Below are 15,764 nucleotides of genomic sequence, written 5' to 3'. Positions count from 1 at the left end.
GCGTGTTGGTTTTTTTCCTTTCTGCAGCAGTTCATAATAGCCTATGTGTGCCAGATTTCCTTCTTGCTTTTGTTGGATGCACAGTGAGGTTATTTGTACAGAATGAGGTTATTTGTACAATGCAGCTGGAACTTTAATTTTAGAAACCTGGATATTTTTAGGAATATTGAAGTGCCTTTCCAAGAAGATAGTTTAGGATTCTTTAATTGTTGCGGAGGTCATGGGGAGACATAAACACAACATGAGGTGTGTGCTTCAGGTGGGTTTTGTTTTCAGTGTAGTCAGTTAAAGTAGGAGCAGGGCTGCATTTCAGTGGAGAGTGTCCCAGACAGAATTCCTGCTTCCAATCATAGAGATTTTAAAGCACCTCTGCAGCATTGTCACGTTTTCAACTAACTAATGAGGGTTTGCTTTTTAAAATCCTTATTCTTCTCTTTCTTTTCTCTTCCTCCTCTTCTTTTCTCTTCCTCCTCTTCTTTTCTCTTCCTCCTCTTCTTTTCTCTTCCTCCTCTTCTTTTCTCTTCCTCCTCTTCTTTTCTCTTCCTCCTCTTCTTTTCTCTTCCTCCTCTTCTTTTCTCTTCCTCCTCTTCTTTTCTCTTCCTCCTCTTCTTTTCTCTTCCTCCTCTTCTTTTCTCTTCCTCCTCTTCTTTTCTCTTCCTCCTCTTCTTTTCTCTTCCTCCTCTTCTTTTCTCTTCCTCCTCTTCTTTTCTCTTCCTCCTCTTCTTTTCTCTTCCTCCTCTTCTTTTCTCTTCCTCCTCTTCTTTTCTCTTCCTCCTCTTCTTTTCTCTTCCTCCTCTTCTTTTCTCTTCCTCCTCTTCTTTTCTCTTCCTCCTCTTCTTTTCTCTTCCTCCTCTTCTTTTCTCTTCCTCCTCTTCTTTTCTCTTCCTCCTCTTCTTTTCTCTTCCTCCTCTTCTTTTCTCTTCCTCCTCTTCTTTTCTCTTCCTCCTCTTCTTTTCTCTTCCTCCTCTTCTTTTCTCTTCCTCCTCTTCTTTTCTCTTCCTCCTCTTCTTTTCTCTTCCTCCTCTTCTTTTCTCTTCCTCCTCTTCTTTTCTCTTCCTCCTCTTCTTTTCTCTTCCTCCTCTTCTTTTCTCTTCCTCCTCTTCTTTTCTCTTCCTCCTCTTCTTTTCTCTTCCTCCTCTTCTTTTCTCTTCCTCCTCTTCTTTTCTCTTCCTCCTCTTCTTTTCTCTTCCTCCTCTTCTTTTCTCTTCCTCCTCTTCTTTTCTCTTCCTCCTCTTCTTTTCTCTTCCTCTTCCTTTTTTTTTTTTTAATATCCCAAGTAGTATTTCTAAGTGCTTCTACATAGGAGTATGTGAAAGCTTGGGTACAGTCTAAAGGTTTTACTTGAAGGGCTATTTCTTCCCTAATAGGAAATAGTTTTGACTTGATGGTAGAGAAAATGGATTTTGTGCAGCTTGGTTTTGCTCTTGGCAGCAAACAGAGCTAATCTGTCTATACAGCATGTGAGAAGGAACCTTTTTGGATTTCACTGCGTGGATGAGGAAGAAAACGTGTTTTGATTTAAAAAACAGAAAACTCCAGCAACAGACCAAAGGAAGAAAAATATCATGGGGGACAAGGTGATCTGCTTGTCCAATCCACACTGAATGGCATTTGGTGTATTTTTGGCCATGTGCTGATTAAGGATTCCTTGCTCAGCCTTTTGGTTTAACAATTCTGTTTTTTATAGACCAGGGCAAGTGGATTATAAAGAGTTCTTATAGAAAGAGGATTAGGGAGGTCATGATGTATTGATAGTGAACTTCACTGATAATGAGCAAATTGAAGCAATTTCCTTCATGCAGATAGAAACAGCCAGACTCAGGCACCGCTAAATGATATTCATGACTCATACCTAAATGTTTTACATTGAAGTGGAATCTTTGTTAATGATGTTTTCTCTTGCTTTGCTTTGCCCAGAACATTTGTTGAGAACATCCTCTACCAGCAGGCCAGCGTCGCTGCCAAGGGTGCCCACTATGGAAACTGCCAAATCTATTTCTGGTAATATCACAGTTTTTAGCTTATTAGTATTAGGAATTCTCATTTCAGTGCTGTACTTGGAGATCTGCTTTATTTTTTCAAGAGAGAACTTTGGTTTTCAGACCATCAGGTTGTTGTTACAAAACCTCTCTTTGGATATTTGGAATACCTTTTTTTTCTGTTGGAGATTTGGGAAAGAAACTGAAGTCCAATGGTAAAATAATATTATGGTTTATTGTGCCAAGTGGAACTGAAGAGACTTTTTGTAACTGCTGCTCTAGTGTTGTCACTGGACAGACAGACCTGCACGAACCCAGTGGATGGATACGAGTTATGCATGGAACAGCTGACTTCTATGTCATCTTTCCTTGTATCCAAAATATATGTGAGGAAAGAAACTGTTCCTGGCTATTACTTTTTACTGCTTGGATGCAGGATTTATCTTTTTTTGTTTTAATCCTCCTCCAACTGAGCAATTCCATTTTTGTTTGTGGATAGAGTTACTGTCAATAGTTTCAAATAAGAGGATTGTTCTCTTGAGGTAACAACTGCATCGTTATCCATTATCTAATACACATATATGGGTTTGCATATTACCTAGCAAAACTTCTACCCATTCTGTAGGACACTGTGAGTAGTAATTACTCACAGTGGTTGCTGCATGTTTGATGCTAACCTTGGGTCTTTGAAAAATAGATTTGCTAACTAGAAGTTGATGCAGAGTGTTGGGAGTGTTAGTTTACATAGAATACATATAGAATACATAGAATAAACCAGGTTGGAAGAGACCTTCAAGATCATCACGTCCAACCCATCAACCAATCCAACACCACCTAAACAACTAACCCATGGCACCAAGCACCCCATCAAGTCTCCTCCTGAGCACCTCCAATGATGGTGACTCCACCACCTCCCTGGGCAGCCCATTCCAATGGGCAATCACTCTCTGTATAGAACTTCTTCCTAACATCCAACCTAAACCTCCCCTGGTGCAGCCTGAGACTGTGTCCTCTTGTTCTGGTACTGGCTGCCTGGGAGAAGAGACCAACATCCACCTGTCTACAACCTCCCTTCAGGTAGTTGTAGAGAGCAATAAGGTTACCCCTGAGTCTCCTCTTCTCCAGGCTAAGCAACCCCAGCTCCCTCAGCCTCTCCTCATAGGGCTTGTGTTCCAAACCCCTCACCAACTTTGTTGCCCTTCTCTGGACTCGTTCCAGCAAGCCAACCTCCTTCCTAAACTGAGGGGCCCAGAACTGGACACAGTACTCGAGGTATGGCCTAACCAGTGCAGTGTACAGGGGCAGAATGACCTCCCTGCTCCTGCTGGCCACACTGTTCTTGATGCAGGCCAGGATGCCATTGGCCCTCTTGGCTGCCTGGGTGCACTGCAGGCTCATGTTCAGCCTACCATTGACCAGCACCCCCAGGTCCCTCTCTACCTGGCTTCTTTCCAGCCACTCTGACCCCAGCCTGTAGCACTTCATGGGGTTGTTGTGGCCAATGTGCAGAACCTGGCACTTGGATGTGTTCAATCTCATGCCCTTGGACTCTGCCCATCTGCCCAGCCTGTCGAGGTCCCTCTGCAGAGCCTCTCTACCCTCCAGCAGATCAACTCCTGCCCCCAGCTTGGTGTCATCTGCAAATTTACTGATGATGGACTCAATGCCCTGGTCCAGATCATCAATAAAGATGTTAAAGAGCATGGGGCCCAGCACTGATCCTTGGGGCACACCACTGGTGCCTGGCTGCCAGCTGGATGTGGCACCATTCACCACCACTCTCTGGGCTCGGCCCTCCAGCCAGTTCCTAACCCATCGCAGTGTGCTCCCATCCAAGCCATGGGCTGACAGCTTGGCCAGGAGTTTGCTATGGGGGACGGTGTCAAAGGCCTTGCTGAGGTCCAGGTAGACTACATCCACAGGCCTCCCCACATCCACCAGGCAGTCACCTGATCATAGAAGGAGATCAGGTTGGTCAGGCAGGACCTGCCCTTCCTAAATCCATACTGTCAAGCTGACATCTCGGTATCAGCAGGACTTCTAAAAAACCCAATTTTTTTTAAGATTTCTCATTCAAAAGAAAAAAGTTTAGCCAAGAAATCTCTGTGGAATGTGGCTGAATGGTCTTAGGTCTGTCTCTGATGTACTAATGTCCAGAACATCACAGACATGCCAGTTCTTGATGAAAATTAAGTGGAAACAAAGCAGCAGTCATCTCTAAACTGTCCTGGTTTGGGGCTTCTTTTTTCTCAGTTGCTTGAAGCTTAGCAACACAACTACTTAGACTAGAGCAAGTGATTTGGTGCTAAAATTCCTTCTCATTCATTAAATCCTTCAAATGCAAGGGATGATACTACATGAAGATATATTTGTTTGCTTTGAGGTACAGGCTGAATTTAAGATTGGTAGTATAGCCTAAATCTTGGACACTTCCTTAGGGAAAAGTCTTGAGGAAAAGCAAAGTGTTGAAGCCTAATGTTGGATATAGGTCTCTTGGTGCATGGTTAATTGTCAGAGAGCAAGTCTGAGTTGGAAAGTTTTCCATTTGTGCTATTGCAAATGACAAATACGTGGGTGTTTTGCCGCTCAGTCTCTCGAAGAAGCAGTGAAGAAATCAAGAGGGATATCAGTGCCCCAGATGGAGCATCTCCAGCGTCTCTCATGGCAATGGGCACCACCTCACCACAGCTGTCACTCTCCTCCTCTCCAACAGCATCAGTCACCCCTACCACCAGGAGCCGAATAAGGTGAAAAGCTTTTTTGTGGTGCACTGAAATGTGTTCATTCCATAGCTGCCGGTCTGTCTGTATCTGCTATATGGTACTGGCACTAAGGCTGCAGACTCTGCTGCCACCCACACTAATAACAATCTTCAGTAATCTTGGAGAGCTTCAGAAAGTGGTTTTTGCAGCTCAGTGTGTGTCTTTAAAAGCCAAGCCAGCAGATAGGCTTTTTAAAGCTTAGGATTTTAACAGCAAAGCTGAGCTCCACTAGCAAACCAAGCGAAGCCGTCACTGAGTAATGCCATCTCAGGTCAAATGCCATGAATCTGAACTCATGAAGTAGCTATTGGCATGTTGAACAGATCTTTCAGAGTGACTTGGACCTGGGGAGACCATACAATAAATCTTCACTTTTGTAATCACAGTTGGAGATAAAAAGGCACCAGGACTAGGTCTTGATTCCAGCCACTGCCGTGTCTTCTAAACAGCTATGAGTGAACGGGGCAGGGTTATTTGTCCTGTAAGGCAAGTCTATGTAACAAATGGCCAGGCAACCCCCTTTCATTAGTAGGATGAAAAGAGGAGTCTGTGATAAATTTGAGCATTTTCCCATCACTCAAAGGACTTCAAAGTATTTAAGCCTCATGTTATGTAAGTGAAGTTTGTGCTGAGCCCTGCTTCACCAACTGGGAGAATGGCAGACAAAGGTTATATTGCTTTCTCAAGACCGTTTAACACAGAGCTTCCTGACAAAGCTTTTGTCCAGCAGAAATATTAAACCCTGAACGTTCTGAGGCATTTGCAACATGTCATAATTACATTAGAAATGGTGAAGTTATTTAGCTGTGGGAGCTGTTGAAAAAGATTTCTCTGCAATCAGCTGAGCATGCCTCAGTGCTGCTCTCCTTTCACTGGACACAAATTAAATTGAGTTAGGGCCTGTGGGTACTTCACCAGCATTAATTAATCGTGTGTGTGTGTGCTAGCACCTAAAGGTAGACTGAGTGCATCCGGACACTTCAAAAAACCAGACCACCTGTATGTGAACTTTGACCTGGTAATGTATGAAACTGCATTGCTGGCAGTCTGCAGCCTGTAGTGTAGCACTGCATGGTAAATTGTGCAGTGACAATTCTGCCATCATTACTCTGCCATCTGGCCATTAGCTGCAGTGCTGAGCACTACCAGAGGAGCTGACAATGGAGTCTGCAGCAGTGGGCGTGTGGTGATGAGCAGGCTCTCTGGAACTGTCCTCAGAACGTCGCTGATGGGCATCATTTGTGCTCAGGGTTCTCTTTGTTCCCCTACCTTCTTCTGGAAGTTGGTGTAGAATAAAGAGTTATTGCTGTAGTTCACTAAAGCAAACACTTGTGGTTTACCATTCCCTGTGCTTCATTGGCCCTTTGATTTGGAATGGAGCTGACCTCACACACTGACTCACAGGATTTATTTGTCAGGCCATTCCTCATTGTCTCCATACAACATACACTAATTTATTTTCTTCAGCAGTGTTTTCAAAGCTGTGAGAACCTGATCTAAACCATGTGCACAGCCTGAGAACAGGCTGTGCAACTCCCTCATGACTGAGCAGTATGGTGAGCATAAAGAGAAGGTAGCTTGGATGCGAGTTCTCCTATATGGTCCCAAATCTCAGTTCCAAAGCTCTTTCAGTACTTCATAACCTTCCCATTGTTATCTGGTTCAGCCACTGATGTAAAAAATGCCCCAGCTTGGCTTGTTAAAACAGGGACTGATGGAAGAGCTGAAGTACAGAATTTCTTGAAGCATCATTCTTGCTGTGTGGTGCCTGTGAGGTTCAGATACTTTATTTCCTATTTAAAATACACCATCAGCATCTCCCTGAATCTGTCTGAGATTAGCAGTGAGGTTGGAAGGCTCCTGCTGCTGTCTTCCATGCTGAAAGGCACTTTCTGTTTCCTGTTGATTGTTCTGCTGTGGATATTTTCATGGCTGTTTAATGTTATCTCTTTCTAAGCAACTCTGAGATCTTGCCATCTGTATTTCAGTGAAGGCAGCCAAGCAAACTGCAATGCATCTACCTAAGATTAGTGCCTTAGAAGCCTTCCTGCACATGTTCTCTTTGATGTGTTGAGTGACAGATGGGGGTACGTGGAACAGTCTTTGGTGTTCCTGTTGGTAGCCTGCATGCACAAAGAAATCCACATTCCCTGCATGCTTTCTTTCCCTAGCAGGACCTGGAGGATTGCTACCTGTAAATCTGCAGCAGAGAATGCCCTGCACATACTCTGTATTTGCACATTCCATCCCTCTTTCAAGTCACTTAATGACTTTTAAAGAACAAAGAGTTGAAGATTTGATATAATCTGTGTGTCCTTCTGGAAATCTCCCAAAGGAGTAACTCGGGATATCGTCCTGGTGGATATTGGGAGAATCTTATTACACCTGCAGAGAACTCTTTTTAGAGGGGCCAGATAAGGAGATTTTTGCAGTGTGGACTCACTGGCAAATATTTGAAATTTTAGAATGGAAAGCATTAAAAATAGGACAACTGCAGGCAGACTTCACACCCAGTAACTCAGCTCCATCATGATGTCATACCCTGTCCTTCTACCAAAGAGTGCTCACTATAGTAGCTACAGAAATACTGAATCATTCTAATGAGGCTGATAGAGAAGCCTTAACCTCTACAACTCTTTTCTTTTTCTTTTTTTTTTTTAATCTAAGCATTCATTTCTGAAACCAGCTAGAGAGATGCTGATGATGTAAGACTTGTGAACTCACATAGCATTGTTCTTTTTTCCCCCAACCTTTCCTTCAAATAAACAAACCAACCACCACCACAACATAAAACAACAACTTACCTCAGATGTTTTGACAGACTGGAAGTGAGGTTACTTGATAGCTTTTACTGTGCCATGTGGCACAATAAAATGGCAGACCAGCTCATTTAGATCTCCTTCCTCTTTCTTGAGAACTCCAGATCCCAGGCAAATGTTCTGTGAAGACCACACTGCTCATATGCAAACTTGTTGTTTCAAGGTGACATTTGTAATCAGCCATGAGATGCCAAAGAGATAGCATCAGTTTATTATCTTTCCAAATACAAAATAAAGTCACTGGAGTTAGCTTAATGGTTTAAGCTGGAACTTAGCATGTTGTGAGTTTCATTTTCTGAACCCTTAGAAAAAAAATATCATTGAGGTTGAAAGACATAGGGGAAAAGGCTTCTTGAGGGAAAAGAAGATGATTAGCTAACAAAAGAATTGCTTCACAATAACTCTTACATCTCTGCAGGTATTTCTGTGTTCTGCTTTTCAAGCAATAGTGCTGTACCCTTCTGCTTCCACTGGGACAATAATTTGTCCTTTTTCTTTAAGCTTTTACAAGATAAATTTCTATTGCAAAAGATAATGTTACAAGCTCTGAGTTGCACTTCTTCCTTATTCCTAGGGAAGAGAGGAAAGATCCCCTGTCTGCTCTAGCCAGAGAATATGGAGGATCCAAGAGAAACGCCTTGCTGAAGTGGTGCCAGAAAAAAACAGAGGGGTATCAGGTAACTGTAGAGCTGTTCAACACTGCATGCTTCTAGTTGCAGCATGTACAGCCTGCCAGTGGCATAAAGCAGCCTGCTCCACAGTTGACTGCCTAGATTGCAAGGGCACTGGTATGTACTGTACTCTGTCCCGGGAACACGTGCTGCCAGTTCTAACTAACCACCATTAATAGCTCTTTACTCACTTTGCTCCATGCTGAGAATAGCTTTGCTCTTAAGGGGGCCGCTGACCTCCTCTTGAAGCACCTTAAAACAGCCTGCTGCAGATGGCACTCTTGAAAGGGTTGACTGTGACTTTAGCAGCCTAATGTGCCAGTGAGTGTTTCCCAAATGCAGGTCAGATTTCAGAGGTATTTCTTTGACAGTTTGTGTAGGGGTTTTGGACCTTTCAGGAGGCCTCCATTCAGTCTCCAGGTATGGACAGTTTGTGTTGTGAATTGCATTGCATTGCATTTGGAGCTTGGCATTCTCCTGCAGTTCCAGACTATTTTTTTTTTTCAGTTAGCCCAGATGTTATCAGAAGCCAAGAGAACTAACAAGATAACTATCCAGGGTGCTCCTGATTATTTTTTGCAAAAGAATAGTGGCTTCAGCAAACTAAACCAGGATGTTAATAGTCTGCCCATGATGTGTTTGTTTGGTTAACTTGTATTGAAAGTGTTTGGAGTTCCCAACACAATCCTCACTTTAAGAACTTTACTCTTTCCATGACTTGAGGCTCACAATGCAGGAGGAAGTGGAGAGCTGCATAACAGGATGGTCACCCATCCATAGGAAAAGTCGTCTCCAGGACAATGGACAGGCTGTGACAGCAGCCCTCCCCCTCTTCCTGTGGCTAAGCTGTGCTATTTCTGAGGATAAGCTGCTTTGTGGAAAGGGCCTTTCTCCTTCCCCACGTGCTGATAAAGGCAGGATGTTACATTTCCTTATAAATCCTCTAAAACTGAAGGCAAAAATATTTTCCCATATTGTCTTGAAATGAAAGATGAATTTGACAACTTCCTTATCTGTTTAGGAAAAGTCATGGAAGGTATTCCCAACTTTTCATTCTATGGTTGTGTGCACATGCAAGAGGATGCTTTTGGGCTTTAGAGATTGCTGCTTATAATTACTTGAGTTTTATAAAGAGTAGTAAAGAATAGGGTTTGAGACTTACTGTACTTGGTTCCCTGCTTGTGTTGCTACTGAGAAACCAGAGCATATAGCATCTGTAGAACCAATACAGGTCTGCTTTTGAATGAGGAGGTTATATTAAGTTAGGCTTTGGAGAAGAATGTCTTTTGCTTTAGGCACCCTCATTTTTCATTTCTTTGGACATACAGAATTTGATTATTCTTACCATCCCCTGAAATTCAGTTCCAGCTGAACACTCTGGTGATGCTGTTCTAAAGTTTTAAACATACCTAGCATAATACTCATTGTAAATAGTGCTTCTCCAGCTCTCTGGCATCTCAACAACATTATCAATACCAGATAAGGACTTTTATTTTTTTTAATTGAATCTTTACTTAGTTTTGTTTGTTTTAAAACTATGTGGATTCAAACCTGACGAGTGTTAGAACAAGGAACACGATTATCTATTGCACTGGATGTTGGGAACACTTGGATCTCTGGTTTGTACATGGACTAATAAATAGCAACCACAAAACCAGCCAGATGCAAATCCTGATTTCAGAGATTTTGCTTAAACTGTTCTAAGTTACACATGAGCTGCCAGAGCCTTAAAATGTCAAAAAGGAGGTATGATGTAATTGGCTTGCCCTTATGAATGATCAGTAGCACACCAGTGAATGTTGTCCTCTTTGCTGGGCAGCTGTAGTTCTCAAGCTGCTTTCTATTCCATGTGTTGAAAATGAGGAAGAAAAACAACCAAAACAAACCCCACATCGAGGTTTGTGCTGCTTGACAGAAAGAAGGTCTCCTTGAGTCAAGTACCACTTAATCACTTGATACAACTGGTATTTTCTTGTCTGCTCGAGTGAAATGGAAGGAAGACAACTTCCCTCCTGTCCCTTCTAGGAAATTACTTCCAAGCTTTTGATTAGAAAATACATCTGGTTTAGAAGCTTGGTGTTTTGTGGATGCTGAATAATTCCAAGGTGATAGTGTGATGAAGCTGTCATTTCAGGCCCTTATAGTGGAAAGGTTTTATTCAGGGCCCTTCGCACACACACAGACGTTTCCACCAAACTCAGCTTTCCACTTCTGACAAACATAGTTCCACGTGGCAAGGTTTTGAAAGGTGTCAGAAGACCTTCTCTTGTGTGAATGCATTATGAGACAAGCTCATACCTAACCCTGAGAAAAACTATAATGAATTACTGTATTGAGCAGGTTTCTTGATTTGTTCAAGCAAATTCAGAAGGGAATAAAGGAACAGATTTGTTGAAATGTGGTAGTTGTTAAACAATGTTTAACTGTGTTCCAATTTTGGATGTTTTTTAAAGAGTACCTAAAAACCAACCCAACCAACCAAAAAAAACCCCACAAAAAAGCCAATAAAAGTAAGAGAAATTGTTACTGGTGTAAAGTTCTGCATGGCTTTTTCCTTACTGTGTTCCTGCTTTTAATATCCATGCTATTGTGTTGTTTGCAAGCAGAATTTCTCCTTGAAGCCTAGGTTTGGAGAATGGTGATCTGCAGAAGGTCACTGCAGAGCTAACAGCAGGCAGGTTCTGTATTAACTTTCATCTAGAGCCTGTTCAGTCTAGACAGCATTGCGCTCGCTAAGGTGGTTGAATTCAACTCGGAGCTGAATTCAGGGTTGAGCAGACCCAAGCCATGAAAGAGGAGAGTTGCTGTCTGAAGATAAGAGTGGTATTTTTATGCATTTAGATAAAGGAGGAGCAAATCACCCTCAGTTTTCAGACAAACAGGCACAACATATTTGAACTGTGATGGTGTGTTAGCTTTGCTCATGATCTGGTTCTGAGTGCAGTGCCAAGTGCTGCATTTTCCAGAGAGAATAGAATCCTCCTGGCTCCTCTGAAATATGTTCAGTGTCATAAAACCGTCATAAATTCCAGGTAGCTTCAAAGCATCAAGTAATCCTGTCCAGCTGTTGTGGAGCACTCAGCCTATATGGAGTACAGCTACTTTCATTTTGAGTACACAGCTAAGAGCAGTCCCAACAAGGCTGTGAGCCTGCCGGTGTCATCTGGGGAGGGCAGCCCATAAACAGGATACAGCCAGCCTTACCCCTGCTTATCTCCAGCAGTATTGCCATTTCTTGTCAGCATTCTGAGAGACAGTTCACTTCCAGAATTCTGACACCAAGAAAGCCATGGCCACAAGATAGCAGCAACAACAGACTGCTGAGTGTTTTTAGCCTTTTTTCAAGCTTTCCAATTACAGAAAGACTGGAAGACCTCCCTAGTCTAGTGTTGTGGTACCTGGCCTCTAATTCATGCAATGCTACTTTTCCTGCAAAGAACACTGAAGTTTTGCCAGCTATACAGATCAAAGCTACCTGTCTCACAACAAAATGAAACCCTATTATCTACATGACAGCAATAAGCAATAAACCCAGCAACTGGGTGTGAATTGATCACAGGCTCACAGGATGTTAGGGGTTGGGAGGGACCTCTGGAGATTGAGTCCAATCCCCCTGCCAGAGCAGGACTGCAGAATCTAGTACAGGTCACACAGAAGTGCATCCAGATGGGTCTTGAAAGTCTCCACAGGAGACCCCACAACCTCTGTGGGGAGCCTGTTCCAGTGCTCTGACCCTCACAGTGAAGAATTTCCTCCTCTTCTCCAGTCTAAACAGTCCCAGGGCTCTCAGCCTCTATACCTGTCCCTGATGCTAAGCGCAGCTCAGAGTCGAGCAGTGCTTTTGTTGGTATTCAATAGGTGTAGAGTAACAAAGCTAAAGGATGATTTGAGTTGCTTGTTTTAAAACCTGTTCTTGTGTATGTGGCTTTGTCAACACCCAGCTAGATCAATTTCCACCTAAATTATTATATTGATTTTAAAAAAGCAGGACAAGAGGGGGAGGCTATGTGCCTCCGTAAGCCTGTGTTCGAGTGCTGTCTCCAGGCTGTGCATGCTTTCCCTGCTGCTCTGATTCATCAGAGCACTGGGGCTGCCAGAACACTTCTCTCCTTGTTTTGAGCTGTGATGCTTTAGCCAAAAGCTGTTGAGTTAAGGAAGGACTTACTTCCTTTTTCTGTTTGGATTGGATTCTGATACAAGAGACTTGTCAGCTTGTGCAACTTAATTACCACAGAATTGAGAATAAATTATGAAGCTGTCTTAATCTCTCTAAGTGCTTTAGATGTTAATGTCCAAAGCTATTATTGGGGGGGTTTGGAAATGACTGCTTCTTTTATGGTTCTTCTTTGTGCCACACTGAAGAGAGAAACATTAACAGTCAATATTTAAGAGTTTGGATGGTTGATATTTGCCATTTACTGCCTTTGCAGAAACTGGGGTGGAAGAGACAGTTGTTGGGACTGCTGTTAAGTCTGCTGCAGAAGGACCTTTCTGTTCTCATCTGCTGTCAGAAATACACTGAGAGCCTCAGTTTTATTCCATGGTGTGAGAATTGGTGAGCCCTGGTTCAGTGGAGCATGTCCAGCAGTTGTTTTGTAGTTTACCTTCCTAGGGTTTTTTTAAGGGTTACTCTTTGTGTGTGTGTGTGTACACATAAAGCTTGGAAAAGCTTTTGAGCAATGATTGTCTGTCATGGTAAGAAGCCTGCCAAGCTCTGTACACTTAAACCTCTAATCTTGTTTTGATAGTTTAATGTATTATAGTACAGAATCATATTAATGCTTTTGCTTTCTCAGCCCACTTATTTCATTAAGTAATCCATCAGAGATGCAGACACATGGTTTTATTTTCTCTGCATCCTAACTTGTTTGTGAGCTAAACTCAGGATGTGGGAACCTCTCCCTGTGCAGAGCAAGGGATGGAGAAATAGCTGCTTTGCAGGATGTTCCTCTGCACATACTGTAATGCATATGGTTCAGGGAGATGGAGACAGCTGTGGATTTGTCCACTGAAGAGAGAGGCAAACCAGTTTTGTTCTTGGTTTGTAGCTATAGGTTAGAAACCATGTTTTCTGGAGTCAGGGCGGTTTGGGTCTTTGTGGAGCTTTTTAGCTGTGGAATTTTCTGAGGAGGCGAGGGAGGAAGAAAGTTGAGTCACTGTGTTACAAGAGTTGATATCTGGTTGAAAACAATCTAAAATTGTGAATTCTAGAAAAGTCATAGGTTGGGAGAGCCCTTTGCTGTTCCCGGTGAGGGAGATTGTGGCAGTTCTCTGGGCAACCTATTCCAGTGCTGCATTGCTTCATAGTGAAGATTTTTGTTTCCTAGAAATGAATCGTCTGCTGCATCTTGTTCTGTCACTGTGTCCCTTGTGAAGGGAGTCCCTCAATCTGCTTCCCTTTAGACGCTGGATGACCTCTCCTGAATCTTCTTTAGGCTGAATAAAGCAAATTCCTCAACCTTCTGTCAAGTTCCCTAATCATTTCATCGTTTGGGGAACTGGCTGCTGGACCCTTTTTTATCTTTCGGTGACTTCTGAACTTGGAGGACCGAAGCTCTCTACAGCATTTCAAGTGTAGACTGACAGGTGCCCAGTAGAGTGCAAGAATCCTGTCCTTCGATCTGCTGTCTGTACTTAGTGATGCAGCTCAGGACACAGTTGGCCTCCTTCACTGTGAGGATCTCCTTCTGATCCGTGTTCAAATCCAGGTTCTTACTGGTTAACCGCTATTGTATTTCAGCCTAAGCTGATGGATCATATTGTTCCTGTTACAGTTCACCCTTGTTTCAGGAAGAGTCTTCTGAGTTTTTTCTAGTATGTGAGCATAGGGAAGAACTCATTTTGTGGTGCCTGCTTCTGCTGTGCAGTTTAATAAGAGTTTGAGTCATGCTTGAAATGCTTTTTGGTTGTGGATCCACCAGGGTGTTCCCCTGCCATCTGTTTTTCTCCTCTTTGTGATGGCTGTCAAAGGGGCTAAAGGACTGATCCGTTGGGTTGTAAAATGATATAGTCTTAAGCTCTGTCTCTAGAAAAGGCTTACAAATTTTTAACTCTGTTTTTCATTCCTGCTCAGAAAGCGTCTCCCACAGACCTGTCTGTAACAGCAGCCTGTTGCTTAACTCCTTTAGATAGATGTAGCTTCATTTAAAACCAAAAGTCTCTCCCCAGCACTGGAGGTGACTTCAATCCCATCCCAAGTATTAAACATTAATAGACAAGGACTAAGAAACCTCCTCCTAGTTCACCTACCTCTGGAAAGGCTTATTTCTCATTTGACAATCTATCCCAAACTGTGTCCTTCAATTGCTTTAGTACTTTGTAGTCTGCAATGGCTTGAAGAAAAACTCCAGATGAGATTCCAGCAGAATTATCTTAATAGAGCCAATTGCTTAATAAAAGCAGTAACAAAGAAGAAATTCTGTCAGAGACTTTAGGCTGCTGCTCTGTTTACCGTCAGTTCTTTGGAAAATAAGAGCTTAATGCAAGATTGATTTCATTAAACTGACCAAGCTTTTTCAAGAAACCACAAGTAGTTAAAAGCATTTGGGAAATAAAATAGTGCTGTATTTAAATGTGCCACTTCTGTGCTCAGAGCCTTACAGAAAAAATTAAATTTTCAGCTTAAATGACAGTCTGTCCAGTTGATGGATTTGTTTTTTAGTGGCTGACCAATATTAGACTTTTTTAGGCTGAGAGGTAATAATAATTCATAATGCTCACAGCAATTGGAAACAGAAACCAGTCGCTTTTAATTGTTTCCTTCCGTTGTGTTTAATTCAGTTTCTCTGGCTGCATGGAGGTTCTGGGATGATGATGGGTTTGTTTGCTGCCTGCTGGCTAAAGAATAAAAACTGGACCCTACAGGAAGATTTAGAAAAATAGAGTCTTCTGAGTTCTTTCTGAGAGCCAACCAAACTTGCAGGGGGCCTTGGTTAAGTGCCCCTCTTGGCCAATGTTTATGTGCAAAATTCAGCATTCTGTGCATGCTGCTAATATTTAAAGGGCTTGGTGTACAACTATAATGTTTACAGGAAGATGACTTTCACTTACCATTTTCAGCACAACTTTCTCCTTGCTCACTTGTTGGGGTGAGGGAGTATCCTCACAGAGCTATGAAAAGTGTCTCTGAATTTTGGAGGTGAGCACTCATGGGGTTTTTTCCCCTCCCTCTGAGGGAGATTTCGTTTGGGCTTCAGTGATGCTCCAAGTCTGAAATGTTCAAATAATTACTGTTGTGCTTTCTCTGGAATGTGTGGAGTAACCTGGGAGATCAAAAAAGACCTGGTTAGGTCTGTGAGACAAAGTGCTGTCGAACTTTCTTTCGTTTGTGCAATGGTTGGTGACTGGCTTGAATGGTCCCCTGGGCTGTGGTAGAGCTTGTTCTGCAGTAACACGACTCAGCAGGTACTTGTTGGAGCTACATCCAGCATTCAGTCACTAGACTGGCAGCTCCTGTGTTAGAAGCTGTTACTCAGCACTTCTCCACATTGACTGAGGAATGTCCTAGCTCTGCTGGTAGTCCTGAGACTTGGC

The 15,764-nt window shown here is 42.7% G+C and overlaps 1 protein-coding gene across 2 annotated transcripts in view; it reads left to right on the top strand.

Moving 5' to 3' along the window:
- SPECC1L (sperm antigen with calponin homology and coiled-coil domains 1 like) overlaps positions 1-15,764 on the top strand; it is a 63,821-nt gene that overhangs the window by 39,930 nt on the left and 8,127 nt on the right. For both annotated transcript variants that reach the window (XM_054172797.1, XM_054172796.1), the window contains exons 11-13: positions 1,918-2,001; positions 4,570-4,726; positions 8,135-8,237. In XM_054172797.1, the coding sequence (XP_054028772.1) occupies positions 1,918-2,001; positions 4,570-4,726; positions 8,135-8,237 (344 nt within the window). The remainder of the gene's footprint in view (positions 1-1,917; positions 2,002-4,569; positions 4,727-8,134; positions 8,238-15,764) is intronic.

Source organism: Dryobates pubescens, chromosome 25, assembly GCF_014839835.1.
Source record: "Dryobates pubescens isolate bDryPub1 chromosome 25, bDryPub1.pri, whole genome shotgun sequence".
Classification (NCBI taxonomy): Eukaryota; Metazoa; Chordata; class Aves; order Piciformes; family Picidae; genus Dryobates; species Dryobates pubescens.
Note: the sequence above shows the minus strand (reverse complement) of the source record. Positions and strands in the feature narration are given on the sequence as shown.